Here is a 22,147-nt window from a genome sequence, read left to right on the forward strand (position 1 = left end):
ACTCTGATTGGATCGGGCTGTGGAGCAATATATGCTTCAGGGTATTACTGAAAACAACAGAGCAATCAGCTGGCAATTAGTGGAGCTTAACAGCTGGGTGTGGTCAGAGAAAGAGCCAAAAATATCCCTACCAAAACCACTGTCATCCCAGGGTCACTAAGGAGCAACACGCTTCGTACTGGAGAGGGGCAGGGGAGTGGGGGCAGGGATTTTCATTAAAATAATCCAGCTCCTCACTAAACAAACAAGCAAAACAGTAACAAGCCAGAGGTGGGAGAAGGACAGAAGGCAGTACTAGGAGTTGCTACAATATACTATTTCTCTAGTTTCCAACAAAAAATTATGAGACGTGCAAAAACCAGAAACAAAGAAGGAAAAAACGACCTATACACTAGAGAAAAAGCAGGCAAGAGAAACTGCCTGTGAGAGCAAACAAATTTAACAAGACTTCAAAGCAGCCATTATGAATACGTTCAAAGAACTAAAGGACATCATGATTAAAGAAGTAAAGCAAGGTATAATGACATCACATCAAACAGAGAATATCAATAAAGAGCTAGAAATGATTTTTTAAAGAACCAATTGGAAACTCTTGAGATAAAAGGTACAACTGAAATGAAAAATTCACAAGAGGGACTCAAGAGAAGGAAGAAATAGTGAAACTGAAGACAGTTCAATAGAGATTATGCAACCCAAAAAGCAAACAAGAAACAGAAGAAGAATAAACAGAATGTCAGAGAAATGTGGAACACCAACATATGAATGAGAATACCAGGAGGAGAGGAGACGAGAGGGAAAAGGGGAGTGGGGGATGAAGCAGAAAAAATATTCAAAGAAATAACAGCTGAAAACTTATGAAAAACATCAACCTACACTTTCAGGAAGCTCAACAAACTCCAAATACGATAAATGTAGAGATCTACAAATAGACACTTTACACTAAAAATCCTGAAACCCAAAGACAAGGACAAAATCTTGAAAACAGCAAGAAACATGACTCATCACTTGCAGGGAAAGCCCAGTAGGATTAAAGGCTGACTTCTCAGTAGAAACATATTCAAGTACTCAAAAACAAAACAAAAACCAACAAAAAAAAACAAAAGAACGCTCATAAAAAAACCTCAAACAAGAATCCTATATCCAGCAGAGCTATCTTTCAAAAATGAAGGTGAAATAAAGATATTCCCAGATAAACAAAAACTAAGAGAATGTGTTGCTAGTAGTCTCGCTTTGCAAGAAATACTAAAGGAAGTTCTTTAAGCTGAAAGCAAGTGAAACCAGCAAGTAATTCAAATATATATAAAGAAACAAAAGCGCACTAGCAAAGGCAATTACGTAATTATAAAGGACAGTGTAAGTGCATATTTCTTCTCACCTGATTTAAAAAGCAATTTTGGGCTTCCCTGGTGGCACAGTGGTTAAAAATCCACCTGCCAATGCAGGGGACATGGGTTCGATCCCTGGTCTGGGAAGACCCCACATGCCACAGAGCAACTAAGCCCATGTGCCACAACTACTGAGTTTGCGCTCTAGGGCCCACGAGCCACAACTACTGAGTCTGCGTGCCACAACTACTGAAGCCCACACGCCTAGAGCCCGTGCTCTGCAACAAGAGAAGCCACTGCAATGAGAAGCCCGTGCACCACCACAAAGAGTAGCCCCCGCCTGCCGCAACCAGGAAAAGCCCATATGCAGTAACAAAGACCCAAAGCAACCAAAAATGTGGTTTAATAAAAAAATAAAAAGCAATTTTATAAAACAATATGTATAAAATGTATTGTCAAGACTGTAACATTAGAGAAATGCAACATATGTAACATATCTGCCAATAACAGCACAAAGGAGGTGGCTGGGAGCAAAGCCATAAGGAAATGACCCCAAATAGGAACTCAAATTCATGGGAATAAATAAAGAGAACCAGAAATGATAAAGTTAACACAGCAAATTTAAAAGACATAAATTTATAAAAATAATAATTATAACAACGTATTGTGGGGTTTGTAACCCTTATGTATTTAACAGTAATACCATAAAAAGAAGCACAAGGGAACAGACCTATATAGGAGTAACATTTCTATAACTCACTGGAATTAAGTTACCGTAAATCTTAAACTGATTATGATAAATTAACATATTGTAAGGCCTAGAGCAAGCACTAGAGAAATAAGAACAGTGAAAACATCATTAATGAAATTATAATGCTATATTACAACTTAAAATATTAATTTAATTCAAAAGAAAGCAGTAAGGGAGGGATAAGGGAGCAAAAAAAGACATGAGACATAGAAAACAAAAGGTAAAAATGGCAGACATAAATTCATTATATTGATAATAACATCAAATGTAAATGGATTATATAAAGTAATAAAAAGGTAGGTTTTGTCAGATTAGATTCAAAACAAGACCCAACTATGTACCATCTATAGCTGACACACTTTACATTTAAAGACACAAAAATACAAAGATATTGGAAAGTAAAAAGATGGAAAATGGTATCATGCAAACAACCACAAGAAAGCTGGAGTGGCTATACTAATACCAGGCAAAATAAACATTAAAACAAAAGATGTTATTAGAAATAAAGAGAGAAATTTGATAAGGATAAATGGGTCAATCCATCAGGAAACATACATGCATTTAAACAAGAGTAAAAAGAGAGTGCCAAAACAGAAGTAAAAACTGACAGAAATGAAGGGGGAAATAGACAATTCAATGATAATAGTTGGAGATTTCAATACACTATCTTCAGTGATTTTCCACAAAACAACTAGGTAGAAGATCAACAAGGAAGCAGAAGACTTGAATAACACTGTAAATAAACAAGACCTAACAGACATACACAGAACACTCCAGCAACAACAGCATTCTTCTCAAGAGCGCATGCAATGTTCTCCAGGACAGATCATATACTAGGCTGTGAAACAAATCTCAGTAAATTTAAAAGGACAGAAATAACAAAGTTTTCTGACCACAGTGGGAGAAAACTAGAAATCATTTATAGGAGGAAACTGGGAAATTCACAAATACCTAGCAATTAAACAATATACTCCTAAATAACCAATGGATCAAAGAAGAAATCAAAAGGGAAATTGTAAAAGACTTTGAGATGAAGGAAAATGAAAACACAACATACCAAAACTTAGGGGATACATATAAAGTAATGCTTAGAGGGAAACTTACAGCTGTAAATATCTATATTTAAAAATATCCTACCTCAAACCTGTCAGAATGGCTAGTATCCAAAAGAGAACAAGTAACAAACGTTGGCAAGGATATGGAGAAAAGGAAGCCCTCATGCACTGTTGCTGGGAATGTAAATTGGTACAACCGCTACACCAAACAGTATGGATACTCCTCAAAAAATTAAAAATAGAACTAATATAAGACCCAGGAATTCCACTCCTGGGTATTTATCCAAAGAAAGTGAAAACACTAATTAGAAAAGATACATGCACCCTTATGTTCACTTCATCGTTATTCTCAATAGTCAAGATATGGAAGCCACCTAAATGCCCATCAATACATGAATGGATAAAGAAGATGTGGTGTGTGTGTGTGCGTGTGTGTGTGTGTGTATATACACACACACACACATAATAGAAAATTACTCAGCCACAAAAAAAGAATGAAATCTTGCCATTTTTGACAACGCAGATGGACCTAGAGAATATTATGCTAAGTGAAACAAGTCAGACAGAGAAAGACAAATACTGAATGATTTTACTTATATGTGGAATCTAAACAACAAAATAAATGAACAAACATAACAAAACAGAAATAGAGTTATAGATACAGAGAACAAACAGGTGGTTGTCAGAGAAGAGGGGTGTGGAGGGAGGAAAAAAAATAGGTGAGGAAGATTGAGAGGTACAAACTGTCAGTTAAAAAATAAATGAGTCAAGGAGATGAAATGTACAGCGTGGGGAATAGGGTCAATAACTATGTAATAATTTTGTACAGTGGTAATATCATAACTAGACTTACTGTGATCATTGTGAAATGTATAGAAATAGTGATTCACTATATTGTGTAACAGGAACTAACAGAGTTATAGGTCAGTTACACCTCAAAAACAAACAAACAACTCACAGAAAAAGAAATCAGATTTGTGGTTACCAGAGGAGGGGAAATGGATGAAGGCAGTCAGAAGATACAAACTTCCAGTTCTAAGGTAAATAAATACTAGGAATGTAATCTACAACATGATAAATATAAGTAACACTGCTGTATGTTATATATGAAAATTGTTGAGAGCTAAATCCTAAGAGTCCTCATCACAAGGAAAAATATTTTTTCTATTTCTCTAATTTTGTAGCTACACAAGATGATAGATGTTCACTAAACTTATTATGATAATCATTTCATGATGTATTAAGTCATATTATTATGCTGTACACTTTAAACTTATACAGTCCTGTATGTCAATTATATCTCAATATAACTGGAAGGAAATAAAGATCTTAAATAATGTAAACTTCCATCTTAAGACAGTAAAACAGAGCAAATTAAATCCAAAATAAAGCAAGCAGAAGAAAGACAATAATAAAGAATAGAGCAGAAACTAATGAATTAGAGAATACAAAAACAACAGAGAAAAATCAATGGAACCAAAGGCTGATTAAAGGTCAACAAAACCAACAAGCCATTAGGGAGACTAACAAAAAAAAAAGAAGACTCAAATTACTAGAATCAGAAATGAAAAAGGGGATATCACTACCAACCTTACAGAAATAAAAAGGATTATAAAGGAATACCAAGAACAATTGTATACCAATTACTTAAAAAACTATAAGATGAACAAATTCTTAGAAAGATACAAAGTACCAAAGCTGACTCAAGAACAAGACAGAACTCAGAACAAGTAACGGGGTTGAATTAGTAGTCAAAAAAATACACAAAGGAAAAGCCCAGTGAGCTACACAGGTTCACAAAACATTTTAAAAATTAATACCAGTTCTTCACAAACGTTCAAAAAATGAAACTGGAGAGAAGACTTCCCAACTCATTCTACAAGGCCAGTAATAACTTTGCCCAAACCAAAGGCATTATAAGAGAACAAGAGACCAATATCTCTCATGAACATGGATGCAAAAATCCTCAACACAATAGTAAAAATCCAAATCCATCAACATATAAAAAAAATTACATAGCATGACCAAGTTGTATTTATCCCATGAATGCAAAAGTACTTTAACATTTAACAATCAATTAATGTAATATACCATATTGACAGAATAAAAAACAAAACTACATGACCATCTCAACAGATGAAGAAAAGCATCTGACACAATCAAAAACCCTTTCATGTTGGGTGAGTTAGAAGACTCATACTCCCCAATGTCAGAAGTTACCACAAAGCCAAAGTCATCAGGACAGTGTGGTACTGGCATAGAAACAGACATACAGATCAATGAAACAGAATTGAAGAGTCTAGAAATAAACCTATCTGTCTATGATCAACTGATTTTTGACAAGGGTGCCAAAACCATCCAAAGAATGGGGAAGGAACAGTCTTTCAACAAATGGTATTGGATGAATCCTTACCTCACAAAAATTAACCCCCAAATTGATCAAAGACCTAAATGTAAGAACAAAAACTATAAACCTCTTATAAGAAAAGTGGGAATCTTTGTGACCTCAGATTGGGCAATGGATTCTTAGGTATGACACCAAAAGCAGAAGCACCCAAAGAAAAGACTGGACTTCACAATTAAAAACGTTTGTGCTCCAAAGGACACTATCAAGAAAGTGAAAAGACAACTCAGAGACCGGGAAGAAATATTTCAAATCATAAATCTGATAAGGGACCTGTATCTAGAATATATGAAGAACTATTATAATTCAATAATAAAAAGACAAATAATCTAATTAAAATAGGCATAAGATCTTAATAGACAATTGTCTAAAGAAGACACACAGGGACTTGCCTGGTGGCACAGTGGTTAAGAATCCACCTGCCAATGCAGGGGACATGGATTCGATCACTGGTCTGGGAAGATCCACATGCTGCAGAGCAACTAAGCCCGTGAGCTACAACTACTGAGCCCGCATGCCACAACTACTGAAGCCCACGTGCCTAGACCCTGTGCTCCACAACAAGAGAAGCCACCGCAATGAGAAGCCCGTGCACCACAACAAAGAGTAGCCCCCACTTGTCACAACTAGAGAAAGCCCATGCACAGCAACAAAGACCCAATGCAGCCAAAAATAAATAAATTAATTTTAAAAAAAAGAGATACACAAATGGCCAACAGTAAGCACACGAAAACATACTTTATATCATTAGTCATCAGGGAAATGCAAATCAAAACCAAAAACTTGTATAAGAATATTTGTAGCAGCGTAATAGCCAACAGGTGGAAAAAGTTCCAAATGTCCAACAACTGATGAATGGATAAGTAAAATATTGTATATCCATACAATGGAATATTATTTTGTTCATTAAAAAGAATGAAGAACTGACACATGCTATAATATGGATCAACTTTGAAAACATGCTAAGTGAATGAAACCAGTCACAAAACCCACATATTTTGTGATTCCATTTATATGAATGTCTAGAACAGGCAAATCTATACACAGAAATTAGTTTAGTGGTTGCCTAGAGCTGGGAGGGAAGAGGGAGTGATAACTAAATAATACAGCATTTGTTTTCAGGGGAACAAAAAAGTTCTAAAATTGACTGTGGTGATGGATGTACAACTCTGTGAATATATTAAAAACCACTGAAATGTACAGTTTAAATGAGTGAATTACATGGTATGTAAGTTTTACATCGATAAAGTTGTTTTAAAATTTTACATAAATAAATGAAGAAAGAAAACCATAAAAGAAAGTATAAGGTACATGGTAGAGGACCACTGAAATCCCATTCCCAGAATAGCTCAATCTAATCCCCTTCATAACAATATTGTATCTCAACTCTTGGGCTATAAAGCTAGTGATGTTCTAATGATCGAAGTACTCAGCCAATGGCTTGATTTTAACTAATACCCTACGTGCCTTGATTACATGTAATTGTTCATTACATGTTAGCTATTATACTAGTCTCCACTGAGTTGGGTGGCAATAGAGCATTTACCTTCCTTCTCCTTCCCTACAATTAGGACAGGAACAGGCAACTCTTCGAAGCCTCTTGCCAGGCTGCACCTCTTGATCAGAAGCCTGCTGGCCTTGCTGCAAATGCACTTGTGTGAGTTGGTCAGGACTAACAGCACCTATAGTTGCATTAGCAATTCCTCCAACTGCTACGGTTACAGGAGCTATTGTAGCTTGTTGGACTTTCACTCCATCTTGTCCTTGCTGCTGACCTAAAAATGAGAGGGGAAAAGAGTATTACAATGTTTTCTATTCCTAAAAAAAGGATTTAGAAAATTTCCATATGGACACTTTAAAGCTACCATATTTGTTCTAACAGATTATCTGTGTAAAGTACAAAAGCAAAGGGGTTAATTTAAGTTTTATACTATGCCAATCCTCCTAAAATATAATATTCTAACCTTAGCAGCTCAGGCTTCCTCTATATCTGGTTGGTGGGACTATACATAAATTTTAACCCCCTTGTGGCTTAATTTCTCCATCTGTAAAATGAAGATTAATAATCCTTGCTACCTTACTACCTCACTGAAGTGCTGTGATGATTCATGAGACATTCTTTGAGATCCTCAGATGAAAGATGTTATATAAATAAAAAGCATTATTATGACCATTTCCACAGTAAGCAACATCTCATTCACTCCATAAAAATACAGGAATAAAAAGTAACTAAACAAAGGATTAAGTATAATGGACATTTCTCATTCCTAAACACTTTAAATTAAGCAAACATCTCTTTACTGATGAGTCTTTTTTTTTTATTTTACACATTGAGTTAAGCAGTTTTTTTAACAATGCAAAACCATGCATGATTATTACATACTGTCACTAAAATCACAGAACAGACATTTAGGATATTATTACTTCATTCACTCATGTTATATAGCTTAGTTTTCACCTCTCAGGTCAGTACACATACCAACTTGGCTATGTTGGCTTAGGGAAAAATATGATAAGCAATATATAATATGACAAAATTTACATGGCTTAAGTTGATCCTGAGTGTATATGAGTATGCCTTATAATTATACTTTCTCTCAACATAGTTCTGCTTTCTCAGGTGTGGGAATAGCAAGTATGTGAAGGGGCAGAAAACACCCATTTATGAAGGAATGCTCCCACCTCAGAGTTGATGTAAGAATTAAATACGTTAATTTTTACAAACCCCTTACCACCACCAGCGCCTAGCAAAGAATTGTTCATTACATGTTAGCTATCATTATTACTAGTCTCCACTGAGTTGAGTGGCAATACAAGAATAAAATATGGTTGCAGAAACAAACATGTGAGTACTGCATATAAAATAAAAGGGTTTATTTTAAAGCTGCATATGTAGTACTTTAAACATGCGAAGCAACCAAGAAAAGACAATAAAAATTAGCAAGTGAGAAAACAGCACACATTTTCAAAACAAAATTAAACCTTTGACTCTGCCAGCCAAAGTCAATCTCACCCTCCTCTGTGTAGTCACAGCAATCTGAAACCTTTGGTAGTACCAATAACTTTAACACAAATAAAATATATGTGGAGCTTCTCTGGTGGCGCAGTGGTTAAGGATCCGTCTGCCAATGCAGGGGACATGGGTTCGAGCCCTGGTCTGGGAAGATCCCACATGCCGCAGAGCAACTAAGCCCGTGCGCCACAACTACTGAGTCTGCGCTCTAGAGCCCATGAACCACAAAGACTGAGCCTGTGTGCCTGAAGCCTGTGTTCCACAACAAGAGAAGCCACCACAATGAGAAGCCCGCACACAGCAAGGTAGGGTGGCCCACGCTCGCCGCAACTAGAGAAGAGCCTGCGCGCAGCAACGAAGACCCAACACAGCCAAAAATTAATAATAAAAAAAAAATGTGTTCTGTCACTGCTTTAGTAGAGACACATATTTTAGTTCTTCTAGTAAAGTTTAAATTTTCATTCACCTTTGCATTAACAAGGTGTGATAGGTAAAGAAATGAAAAGTAAAGTGAGAAGTTGTGAGTTCACGTCCCATTCAGTGACTGTACACTTGGAGATCCTCACTTTCCTCACCTCTAATAATACTGACCTCCCTAAAATTCCTGTCCCTCACCTACTTTGAAGAGTTGTTTATGAAGATCAAATTGATTTTCTAATGGGTAAAGGCTTTGTAAACTGTAAAGCAATATGTAAAGTATAATTATTATGCCTCAATGCAGCTTTCGGGCACACATAAGTTCTACATACTCAGTAAAACCAGATTCCTTAAGGATGACCTTGGCTAAGCAAACTATGCAAACTACTTATGCATCTAGAAGCACAGTGATACACATACTCCCTATTTACTGGGGGGAAAAAAGCATTTTTGGAAATGGGAGTTCTATCCAAACCAGCACTAAACACTATACAAAGTCTTTATAGATTGGTCCCTATGGAGATGCAGGTATTTCAGGTTGGCAAGTATTCTTTATGTCCCCTGAAGTCATGAGATATTTATGGCCGTAATTTTTCCAGCTACTGTTTATACAACAGTTGGTCATTCCTTTCAGGTTGCAATGATATTTATTTAAGATGCCCTTCATTATGTCAAAGAACTGCTAGAGATCCATGATCACTGACTGATCATACCATTTCAACAGACTCTCAAGCCTCCCTACGAACGTTTATTTGTTGAATGCCTAAACAACTTGAGGAGTTATTTCAAGGAATAATACTAAGCAAACCATATTTGAATTTAAATATTTAAGCCTGACAACTCTCTTGACTTCTTAACCTAGATGTCCCAGACAGTTCAACAACAGCTCAATACTACTTTTCTTTCATTTCTGTGACCGATCAAGAACAAGCCACCAAACTCCTTACTAAGGCCTCTAAGGCCCTGCTCAAGTTTAACTCCACCCACCTCTCAGACCTCATCTTTTATTAGTCTCTCCCTTGCTCGCTCTACTCCTAACACACTTGCCTTTTCCTCTGGTCCTCAAACAAATCAGGCTCATTCCCTGCTTAGGGCCTTTGCACACACTCTCTAGTCTGGGCGAGGATGCCTTTGCACCCAGATCTCTGCACAGCTGACTCGTTAGTAACAGTCTGATCTCAGTTCAAATCCTCCTCTTTAGAAATGTCATTCCTGACCACATCATCATAGTTCCCCTTAGTCCATTTCTGTATGATCACCAAGTTTTGTCTTACTTGCCTTAAATTATCTTGTCCTTTTATTTTTTTCTGTCTTCGCCTCACTTCTGAATGTTCAGTGCCATGGTAACAGAGATCCTGCCTGTTATGTTCACTGCTGTATCTCCAGATGTGGAACAGAGCCCAAACAACAGAGCCACTAAATAACATAAGCTTAATAAAGGAAAATTTAAAAGAAAAACACATTTTAATGCTGTTTTGATCATATCACTTCTGTGCTCAATAACTTTCATTCATTCCCCATTGACCAAAGTCTGGCATTCAAAGGACTTCCACCACAGGGACTCAGCTCCTGGCTCACAGATTTCCTCCTAAAGGCCAAATCCAATGTGCATTTTCTCAATGCACACAAATAAGACTGCACTGTTGCATGTGACACCATTGACTACTCTGTCCTTAAAACTTGACTGTTGGAGCTAACTCCCTACAATCTCAGAAACTCTTCCTCTCTGTTAGCTTTCCCTATCAGCATTTAAACCTAAACTGACGTCACATTCTTAAAAGATTTACCTACACTGGTTGCCTTTACTCCTCATTTCCCATTCTTTCTTTCTTTCTTTCTTTCTATCTATCTATCTATCTATCTATCTATCTATCTATCTATCTATCGGCTGCGTTGGGTCTTCGTGCTGCGCATGGGCTTTCTCTAGTTGTGGAGAGCGGGGGCTACTCTTCATTGCGGTGCTCAGCCTTCTCAGGGCACAGGCTCAGTAGTTGTGGCGCACGGGCTTAGCTGCTCCGCAGCGTGTGGGATCTTTCCCATATCAGGGATCAAACCCGTGTCCCCTGCATTGGCAAGTGGATTCTTAACCACTGCGCCACCAGGGAAGTCCTTCCCATTCTCTCTTTAAACTGCTGAAATTAGGTGTCCAACTCATCATTCTGCTAAAATGATGACAGAACGAACGATTTCTCTGATGGTAAACCCAAACATACTCTTCCCTTTGATCTTATTTCACCTCTGGAGCACCTGGAGCTGCTAATCCCACCCTCTTCTTGAAATGCTCTCCTTCTTGGGCTTCTCACTACTCACCACTGCTGTTCCTCCCACTTCTCTAGCCACCCCTACATAGTTCCAACTTCTCATTCTAACTTGCTCCTTGGTTTATTCACACACTTTCATAACTTTTACTACTATGTGTAAGCTGTATCTCCCAAATCTGTACCTTATGCTCAAACACCTCTCATGAGTGTCAGACTCTTCTTGTCATCTGCCAGGGAACATTTCCACACAGATTTTTCACAGGGAATCTGTCTAGGAATCAGACAGGTTATCCCACAAAAACGGTACTCCTACCGAGCTACCATTTTCTCTTGCTTGATTACTACAATAGCCTCCTAACTGGTCTCCCCGTTACCACTGTCCTCTATAAGTTCATTCTTAACATTGTTTCCAGAAGAATCATATTTGCAGAACTATTATACAATAAGAATATCCTGGGGCTTCCCTGGTGACTCAGTGGTTAAGAATCCACCTGCCAGTGCAGGGGACACTGGTTCGAGCCCTGGCCCAGGAAGATCCCACACGCTGTGGAGCAACTAAGCCCATGTGCCACCACTACTGAGCCTGCGCTCTAGAGCCCACATGCTGCAACTACTGAAGCCCAAGGGCCTAGAGCCTGTGCTCCACAACAAGAGAAGCCACCACAATGAGAAGCCCATGCACCATAACAAAGAGTAGACCCCGCTCACCGCAACTAGAGAAAGACCGCGTGCAGCAACGAAGACCCAACGCAGACAAAAATAAATAAATAAATAAATTTAAAGTGTATATTGGAAAAAAAAAAGAATATTCTGTAATAGATAAAAAGAATGAAAGAAATCTTTATGCACTAACCTAAATAAACCTCTAAAATATATGGCTGAATGAAACAAAGTTACTGATGTTTACGTTATGATACATACTACAGACACTATATATTTCCTACAATGATTTTCACACTAACACATAAATTGAAAAAAGTCTGAAAGGATATGTAACAAACTGATTAACAGTGCTTACTTCTAAAAGGGGGACTGAGATTGAAGTGTAGTCAGCAGGAGTGTTAGCTGCACTTTTTTTAAAACAAGGAAAATGTTTCCATGTATTACTAGCATATTAAAGATTAATTTTAAAAGGAAAAAACCTGCTGGTAACTAACAGACCCAATATGGAACTTTATTATTGCTTTTATCTGCATTTATCTGATTCCTAATAGAACTGAACATGTTCTTCAAATATGTGTTGGCCATCTGAATACCTTTTCTGAATTGTGTGTTCAAATCCTTTGCCATTTGTCTACTATGGCTTAGATCATTTCTTTTGTGTAGCTCTATTTATTAAGGACACTTTGTCTTATTTAAAATATTTTCTATGATGTATAAGCTTTACCCACATATATTAAAACCAAAGGAAATATGGCTTGGTCAAGCCCTGCAAAGTCAGCTATAAATGACATTTTAAAAACTCTGATGCCTTCACAACATTTAAATACAATGGGAACACAAGGGGAGAAGTAGAAATAATAAAAGATGAAGATACAACCTTATTGTCCATTTCCTTTGACTGATTTGATCCTCTTAGCATTTCACACCAACCCTTTGAGGGAAGTAGGACAGTTAATATTTTTGTTTTATAAATAAGAGAATATAATCCAACTGGTCCTTATTTATTCTTATGGAAAAAAACGTGACTTACAAGATTTGAACGACAGGTAACATTACTGTGTACGTAAAACAGGCCTATACATTTGAAAAATAAAAGAAACCCCAACTATCTATCAGTAAAAAAATTAACCCAACTACCAATTCACTGAAAATGATCTATTTAATAATAGTGACGCACAGGTTCAAAATACTATTTTAAGTACATGTTTCATAATTGTGTTTTTTACACATAGTCTAGGATATAAGGTTATCTACTAGATTTGAACAGGAAAAACAAAAACTGTTGACTTCCATAATATAAAACTTGCTGTGGAGGGCTAGAGGGACTTCTTACTCTTGTGAAAACATTAAAATGATTCTTAAATCAGCCTATTTTGGTTTATTTATTTCCTCTACAGATTTAACTGGGAGTCTGTCTATACAAAGGCCTCTGAAGGAAAGAATATATGCCTCCTTACTTTGATGCAAATAATTTTCAATAACTATACCCTGAAATAGGATTTGGTTGCCTTATAATCTAACTTAAAACAGACAAGAAGGCTGTGTATTCCTAAACATAATAAGATAACCAGGTATGTCTAGGGCTGGGGGGCAGGGGGAGTAGGAAGAAGAAATGGGAAGTGACTGCTAATGTCCCTGGGGTTTCTTTATGAGGTTATGAAAATGTCCTAAAATTATATCATGGTGATGAATACACAATTCTGTGAATACACTAAAAGCCACTGAATGTAAACTTTAGATGGTTGTATCATATGGTATATGAATCACACCTCAATAAAGCTGTTCAAAAAAAAAAAGTTAACTAAAAATTCTACTCTTGTTGGCTGTAAGTCTCTTTAAACTAGTGATTCTCACCTGGAGGTATTTTTGTCTTCCAGGGGATATTTGGCAATATCTAGAGACGTTTTTGGTTTTCACAACTTGGAAGGTATTACTGGTATTTGGTGGATAGAGGCCAGGGATGCTCTTAAACATCTTACAGTGTACAGGACAGGCCCTCAAAACAAAGAATTATTTGGTCTAAAATGTCAGTAGTGCTGAGGTTAAGAAGCCCTACTTAAACTGAGCTTCCATAACTCAACTAATGTTCATGGCCCTCATTTATTCATTATAAACAACCAGAACCAAAATAAAATGTATGAAAAATTAAAACATGGTACATTTATATGCCTAGAAAAACGATAAACTATATGCATCTCCATTAAAAAAAAAAAAAGCAACTACATGACTCTGAATTAAAGCCCTTACAAAGAGAGTAATATACATTTGGGAACAGACTTTGACAGATATATGACTTGGATAGATTCCATAGTACAGTGGTAGTAAAAAGAATAATACCTTGAGTTTGAAATTATGCTTATTCCAAAATACTTCTTCCAAAATACTTTTTGAAGAGCTGTCAACTGTGTTTTTCTACAGATGAACTATAACCTGAGAACATTAAGAAATAACTGAGTCTTCTCTGCACTTCTTAAGTGAAGGTGAACTATATATTAGCAAATGATTTCCATGACCTATCATGGGTCATGTACAAGTTGTAAACCTATACTGAGTCCCTGAGTAGGTACAACAGACAGTTTAGCAATACCTATAGATTAAACAGAGCTTTGAAGTCAGGCAGATCTGTCTTTGAGTTCTAAATCTCTGTAGTTTCTTCCTTTGAGTGGCAGGAATTAACTGAGATAACGCACGTAATACACTTAGCACAATGTCTGGAGTACAATAAACACTCAATGTTAACTCCAATACATCTGAAATTGCATAACTGGTTAAGTACAAATACTTAATAACAGCCGTTCAGATTTCTATAAGTCTTAGATCTTTGCATAAGAACTTAGTGTACAAGTGAGATTTATTCATTCGACAAACATTTCCTGAGTACCTGCTACATGCTTAACACTGCTGGAGAAATAAAGATAAATAGAGTCTGACTTGAAGTTCGAACGTGTGGGGAAGACAAGTTTAAACAAATAATTATAATATGTGCTACAACAAAAACATACATAAGATGCCTAAGTAGTACAGAGGAAGATGATTTACTGGAAAGGAGAAACAATGAAGGTTTCATGGAGGAGATAAAACCACTGCCACGTAGAAAGAATAAAGGTAAACAGGAAGGCAATGGGAATGGGTATATTTACAGGCATAACTCTGAGACAGCATATTGCTGGAGATTACAGTTCCAGGAAACGAGGGGCTTAAAGGTAGTGCTGGAGGGCTAGATCAGGAAGGTCCTTATTCAATTTCTTAAACAAGTGACTTTCTGGGGTGGGGGTGTGAGGGGTGGATCCTTGTTAAAATATCATGGCCACCCCTCCCTTCCCCAACCAGAGAATAGCTGCCATATAATAGTCACCTACATTTACTGAATTTATTAAATGGCCAGAATACATAATCAACTACTTTATCCTTTATCACCTAATGCCCCCTCTGAAGGCTCTGAGAGGTTATGTAAATTTCCCAAGGTTATACAGCTGCTATCAAGTACAGCTGCTATCAAGTTACAAAGCCAGGGTGTGAACCTTGTTCAGCCTGAATCCAGAGCGCTGCACTCTTTTCCAGGTGGCTATGGTATCTCCTTGGGAACCAGGGATATTATTTGGGCTTTGGAGGCAATAGAGAGTTATCAATGTCTTAAACAGAAAATTAATGGATTCAAGGTCACATTTTAGATACAACATTGCCAAACAATCAAGTGAATGGAGTGTGGAAGTTCTATTCATAATTTTCAAATAAGACCTGTAGAAGACCCATCATTATATCCTCCATATTACATTATGGACATGACTTTATCAGTGTTCTAACATGACCTTTACACAGATTAGATAGGAAAGCTGCCTAAACCAGCCCTATGCATCAATTTAAGATTTTGCTTTTCATTACCATCTATTGAAAAAAACAAAACTCCACACACAACCAGGTCAAGCTTGGTTTACAAGCTATGCATCTCTTAAAATGGGTCAGAAATTCAACAACACCTAATAAGACACTAGGCTGTATTTCAAGAGCAGGTATCTCAGAGGTATACCTAAGTATACCAATTTAGGTATACCTAAAGCCAACCAATTTTCATGCTTGAAGGTGTTGCTCTTTTGAACCTCCTTGAACTAGGAAGGAAAGGCAACTCCAATCACTTAGGATCTGCTATTGATGAGGAATGGCAGGTGGTAATTAAGCTTTTTCACTCTCATTTTAAGTCCTAAAGTGGTTGCCATTATTCATGAAGAGCAGATGTCGACCATGAAGAGCAGATTTGGGCAACGTTTTAAAAATGAACCCTAAACTTCACTAATCTGATACCTGAATTCAAGAAAGTGAAAGGAAGAACTACCTTTTTTTACAGAATGAATACACTTAGAAGGGACATCTAAACAGAATTAAGAAGCAAGCAGTGAGAATGCTGATTGTAAGAAAACAAACACTAGTAATCTCCAAAGTTTCTTTACTATATAACCCTACCAGTAAAAATATCTTAACTTCGTAACCCAAAATATTTCTTTAGGGCTTCCCTGGTGGCACAGTGGTTAAGAATCCTCCTGCCAATGCAGTGGACACGGGTTTGAGCCCTGGTGCGGGAAGATCCCACATGGCGTGGAGCAACTAAGGCCATGCGCCACACTGATGAGCTTCCGCTCCAGAGCCCGCGAGCCACAACTGCTGAAGTCTGGGAGCCTAGAGCCCGTGCTTTTCAACAGGGGAGGCCACTGCAGTGAGAAGCCCGCGCACCACAGCGAAGAGTGGTCCCTGCTCACCACAACTAGAGAAAGCCCACGCGCAGCAACAAAGACTCAACACAGCCAAAAAAAATTTTTTTAATTAAAAAAAAAGCATTAATAACTTGAAAAGTCTGCAACTGGAAACCTATGAAGGCTCTGACGAAGAGAAAAGGAGTACATAATCAAATCTGGGTTTTAGGAAAACTCTGGAATGTCAAGTATGTGACAGCAAAGCTAGAGACAGAGAAGCCAGTTAAGAAGCAGCTATTTTACCTTCCAGATGATGAGTCCCTGAAAAAGAACACTGACAATAGAAAGGAAGAACTCAATAAAAGAAAAATAATTATAATAACAAAAAATGGTTGCTAGCCCTAGTGAAAACTTTTCTGTGCTCTAAGCACTGTGCAAAAGACTTTACATATATTATTCCACTAAAGTAACACTATTATTGCCATTTTACAGATGAGGACACTAATATCTAGAAAAACACTTAACTGAGATTTAAGTGGTAAAACCAAGACTTGAATCAAGGTCTGTCTAATTCCAAGGTTCAGGCACAGAACCACAAACTCTGGCTAAAATCACTGCTAATTCCAAAACTTCTGAACTCCATCTTCATCCTCACCTTGCTCTCTAGTTATCTGACTGCAAACACACTCTCAATTCAGCAACCTCTTCTGGCTTCATCTGGCGTCTTTTGCTAATAGTCCCTTGCCTCTTTGAACTTCTGCCATATCCAGTGGTAATTCCCCTCAGAAAACAAATTGATTTCGTCTTCTAATACTGCCTCAGAAAACATATTTCTTCTCTCTCTCCAGTCCTTCCCTCTCCACTAGTTCTATATTCCTATTGAACCAATCTCCTTGAAATCAGATTAGCGCCCTCCCATCCAAGTCCATATTATGCAACCTAAAATGAAAATTTGACCATGATATTCCACTTCTTAAGGTTCCCCAAGGGCTCCTCATAGCTTTCAGGACACCTTTTCAATTCTTATCATGACAAGGGAAGAATCTCCATGACCTGGCCCTTGCCACCACAACTAGAGCATATAAACTCTTGGTCTGAACACATGAAACTATCTGTGGTTCCCTGATCACATCATGACATGACTCTGACCTTTTGCCTGGAATATCCTTTCTCTGCCAACCTGGCTAATTTCTTGCCATCCTATCTGAGCTATCCTGTATCACCTCCTTAAGAATCCTTCCTCACAAATTCCCTCATTTGATTACACAGTATTGTATCCTCAGGGGACTGGTTCCAGGACGCTCTGTGTTTAACCAAAACCTGCTCAAGTTCCATAGTCAGCCCTCCATATCCACAGGTTCCGCATCCATGGATTCAACCAACCACTGAAGTGTTTACCTGTCCTTTGTCTATGTTCTGCAGTTGGTTGAATCCACAGATGTGGAACATGCAAATATGGAGGGCGGGGCCAACTATGCACTTTTATGTCCCCACAGAAGCCAGTTACTTCTATTTAAAGCATTATCACACTACATCATAGCTAATCTGATTTCTAACCAACCGCCCACATCCCTGCTCCACTTACATATTTACGTACTCTTTAATGCCTTCTTTAGCATTGTGGTCTCCATACCTAGCATAGTACTTAGCAACTAATAGGACTGCAATAAATTTTTACCAAATGAATGAACATAATCAATCCTAAGAAGCCTTTCTCTACTAGCCCCCAATATAGTGTCCTCTTCCTGTTTTAATCAAACTTATCCAAAGTGTATCCTACCCTTGCTAGGTCATATTTTCACCACTCATTCATCCATTTAAATGCTTTCACAGTTTTGCTGCAACATTCCCTAAGCTGCACAACATAGTACTATCCTATAGAACCTTCTGCAATAATGAAGAAATTCTGTATCAGGGCTCTCCAATATGGCAGCCTCTAGCCACATGTGGCTATTAGCTATCGAAATGCAGTCCAACTGAGAAAATAAGTTTTTAATTTTAATTAGTTTTACCTTAAATAGTCACATGTGGCTTGTGGCTTTCATATTGAACAGCACAGTTCTTGGATCTCATCAAGTTTCAAACACAAAATTCAACGAACTTTTCTCAACACTCACTCTCCAAGTCATCTTTTCAATGTTTAACACTCTGAGATTCCTCTTAGTTGTCGACATACAACCCTGTCCTCCTCCTATCTCCCTGACTGCTCTCACTTCTCTAGACTCAACCCTTCCTTTGTCCCCAGAAGACTGAGTGTAACCCTAAGGCTAGTTGTCACTCTACTGCACTTCAAACTCAAAACTGTCTCCCTCATCAATTTCACATACTGCCATAATTTCAACTACCAGCTCTATGTAGAAGACTTCCAAATCTGGAACGTCAACTCTGATCCCTCTTCTCAGATACAATCTCCAAATACAAACTGGACATCTCCAAAGAAATGTTTTACTATTAACTCAAACTTTAAAAATATCAAAATTCAGGTTCATCACTTTGCTTTTCTCAATGTCGTTTCTTTTAACAGTGCAATCATTCTCATGGCCACCTGGGCTCAAACTCTTAAGGATTACCTTTACCTTATTCTTTCCTCTCTATAGTCATGCATCAAATCCTGTCAATTGTTTTCTTAAAGTCTCTTGAGTCACACTTTACACCCAAGTTCTGATTTCCCATCACTGATATCTGAGCTAACTCTACGGTCCCAAAATTGGCTTTCCTGTTTCTCCTATGTCTGCTAGACAATAAAACTAAAATACCACTTCATAAATGAAACTTCCCTTCCTCTATCCCTCCAAAAATTAACACATTCACACACTCCTTCAGTGATGTGTGCCCTGTCTTTGGTCTGACACTCTCAGTCTATAACCAAACTTCTACCAATCTTGCCAACTGCATCTTCTACCATTTCCCTCAAAGTCTCCACTTTGATTACACAGTACTGTATCCACAGGGGACTGGTTCTAACTAAAAGGATCTACCAATTCTTTCTTAAATATGTAAAGCACATTACAGCTTCCTCTCTTTTGTACCTGTTGTTTCTTTGGCCAATAATGCATTCCTTCTTACTGCATGCTTTTTTGGGGGGCTTCCCCTTCCTTCAAGAATCAGTTCAAGCCTCCTAGGCATCATAAAGCCTTTCATTTCTATCCTGGCTCTCAGTGGCATCTTCCTGCTTTTAATTTCAATATAACTACCTTTTATCATTCAGCTTGCTTTTACTATATTATTTCTATGTACTGTCTTTAATTTTAATGATATTCTGTCTCCTCATAGAACAGAACCTTTTTGAAGGCCGGGACTATGTCTTATACCATCTTTATGTCCTAGGAATTTAGCTCTGTGCCTACACTTAGTAGGAACTTAAGGACTAATCACAAAAAAGATACGTAGTTGAGAGGTTACAAGTAATAAGAAAAAGAGCGTATCAGCAACCAGGGACACTAACAACTCAATGACAGGAAATAATAGGGGTAAAAGCAGTCTGACATGACAGCAGAGAATTGGCAAAGGCAATCATGGAATCAGGAAATAGTGTACTGGTATATGAAAACAGCAAAATCTTTTAACAATGATCATCAAATGACGGGATTTTTCTCTTTTATAGGCAGTTCGCCCAAACAAGCAGTGCTCAAAATAAACAGGTAAAATATAGGGTTTCTGTTTTAATTATCTTTCTTTCCCCCCACAATGGTATTTATTTTAATGAAATCTGATACATCAAGGCAAGCTAGCTTGTGTAGTTTGGTATGAGGATTCCTAAAACATCAGAATGATAGTCTTAATTGCATAGAAGTTTACAGCTGATCTGTCCAGCCCTGGAAACACAGAAGTGGCCCTCACTGCTACCAGGGTACAGTATGCCCTGTCAGTTCTTAGGCTCACAGCTTAAAATAGTTGTGCAGTTCAGGGCCAAGGGAGGCTGAGCCAACACTGTTAGGTTGTCACAGATCAGTCTAACCCCATAGATGGCTATTTTAAGATTCATCTCTAAACAGCAAACTGAGCAACCAGGAAAGACTAGCTTTCTACTTCCAAGTGTACATGAACCAGGCACAGATTTTCTCTAAAACCATAGAGGGAATCATTCTAACCATGTAAGAACCATCCTACATCCCCTACCATGCAATCCAGACCCATCTTCAGTTGTGGGGAATTCAGTTCTAGTCACCTCTTCTCAGTTCCAATTAAGATGAGTATGAGCACATCTTTGGGGGTGGGGGGGAGAATTTTTAAAATTATATTGACTTTCTTGAACAGAAATAACATTTGGCATATTTTGGGGGGGGTTAGAACATAGACAAAGAAAAGGTTCTATTCACTTACATAAATTCACAGATTAATTTAAAATCTCATTTTCAGAAATAAACCTTAGAAGACAGAACTGTTTGTGCATTTGATGGAAGAGACTAACTTAAATAATTTAAAGATGTGTGCAGACAAGGAAATGAATGAACTCCACTGTAAAATTATAATCAAAGCCTCATTCTTAACAAATGATCTCTACATTTCCTCTTAAATAGTTCTAAGAACTCCTAAGTTTAAGTATTTTGTCCTTTTAATTTCTTCATCACAATAAAGCACCAAAAGACCATGAATGAATTACAATACACCTGTATTAATATTTTATTTCATTAATTACTCACAGCTAAGGTATCTCAAGATTATTTCTACATACATACATTTAACCATGATATATAGCAATAGCTGGGAAATGAATCATATAAAGTAAAAGAACTAATTTAAAAAAATACAGTGGATCACATTCATATCCCTATCCCCTTTGTCACATTAGGGAGTTTAATTATTTCTATTTCTATTTTGCTGTCCCTCGGAAAAATTCAATGTGCTTTATCAGCTTGGGCAGATGATGATCTATTCATTATCAAGGAAGACTCTTGCCTGCTTACCCTTGATGATTTTGAAAAGGAAAGGAACATGCAAGTGTTATTTCTCAACCTACTAAATCCTGTATAAACTTAGAGAATAGCCTGAAAATAAAATAAAACTACATTTAGTTATATTTCTTACAAACCCTAACAACTTACTAACTTAAGTTCAAAGGCCACCAGTAGACCTGTGTCACATAAAAATTTTAGTTTTAATTAGTAAACAAAGAATTACGAATGATTTTATTTTATTTTTTGTTTTTGTTTTTGCGGTACGCGGGCCTCTCACTGTTGTGGCCTCTCCCGTTGTGGAGCACAGGCTCCGGACGCGCAGGCTCAGCGGCCATGGCTCACAGGCCCAGCCGCTCCGTGTCATGTGGGATCTTCCCAGACCGGGGCATGAACCCGTGTCCCCTGCATCGGCAGGCGGACTCTCAACCACTGCGCCACCAGAGAAGCCCACAAATGATTTTAAAATCCTAAAACAACAAGGTGTAAAATTTGGCCAGATTTACAGTATCTAAACTATGGCTGTCCAATGAGTATCTAACATTTCAGTACAAAAAGGAACTACAATGCTAAAACACAAGAAAAGGGCTTCCCTGGTGGTGCAGTGGTTAAGAATCCGCCTGCCAATGCAGGGGACACAGGTTCGAGCCCTGGTCCGGGAAGATTCCACATGCCACG

General features: G+C 37.6%; 1 protein-coding gene across 1 annotated transcript in view; it reads right to left on the reverse strand.

Moving 5' to 3' along the window:
• Window positions 1-22,147, reverse strand: part of SP4 (Sp4 transcription factor) — a 71,634-nt gene that overhangs the window by 25,598 nt on the left and 23,889 nt on the right. Inside the window, exon 4 of the mRNA XM_082845871.1 lies at window positions 7,082-7,310. Within this exon, the coding sequence (XP_082701997.1) occupies window positions 7,082-7,310 (229 nt within the window). The remainder of the gene's footprint in view (window positions 1-7,081; window positions 7,311-22,147) is intronic.

The sequence above is a fragment of the Leucopleurus acutus genome (assembly GCF_964270905.1).
Source record: "Leucopleurus acutus genome assembly, chromosome: 9".
NCBI classification, from domain to species: domain Eukaryota; kingdom Metazoa; phylum Chordata; class Mammalia; order Artiodactyla; family Delphinidae; genus Leucopleurus; species Leucopleurus acutus.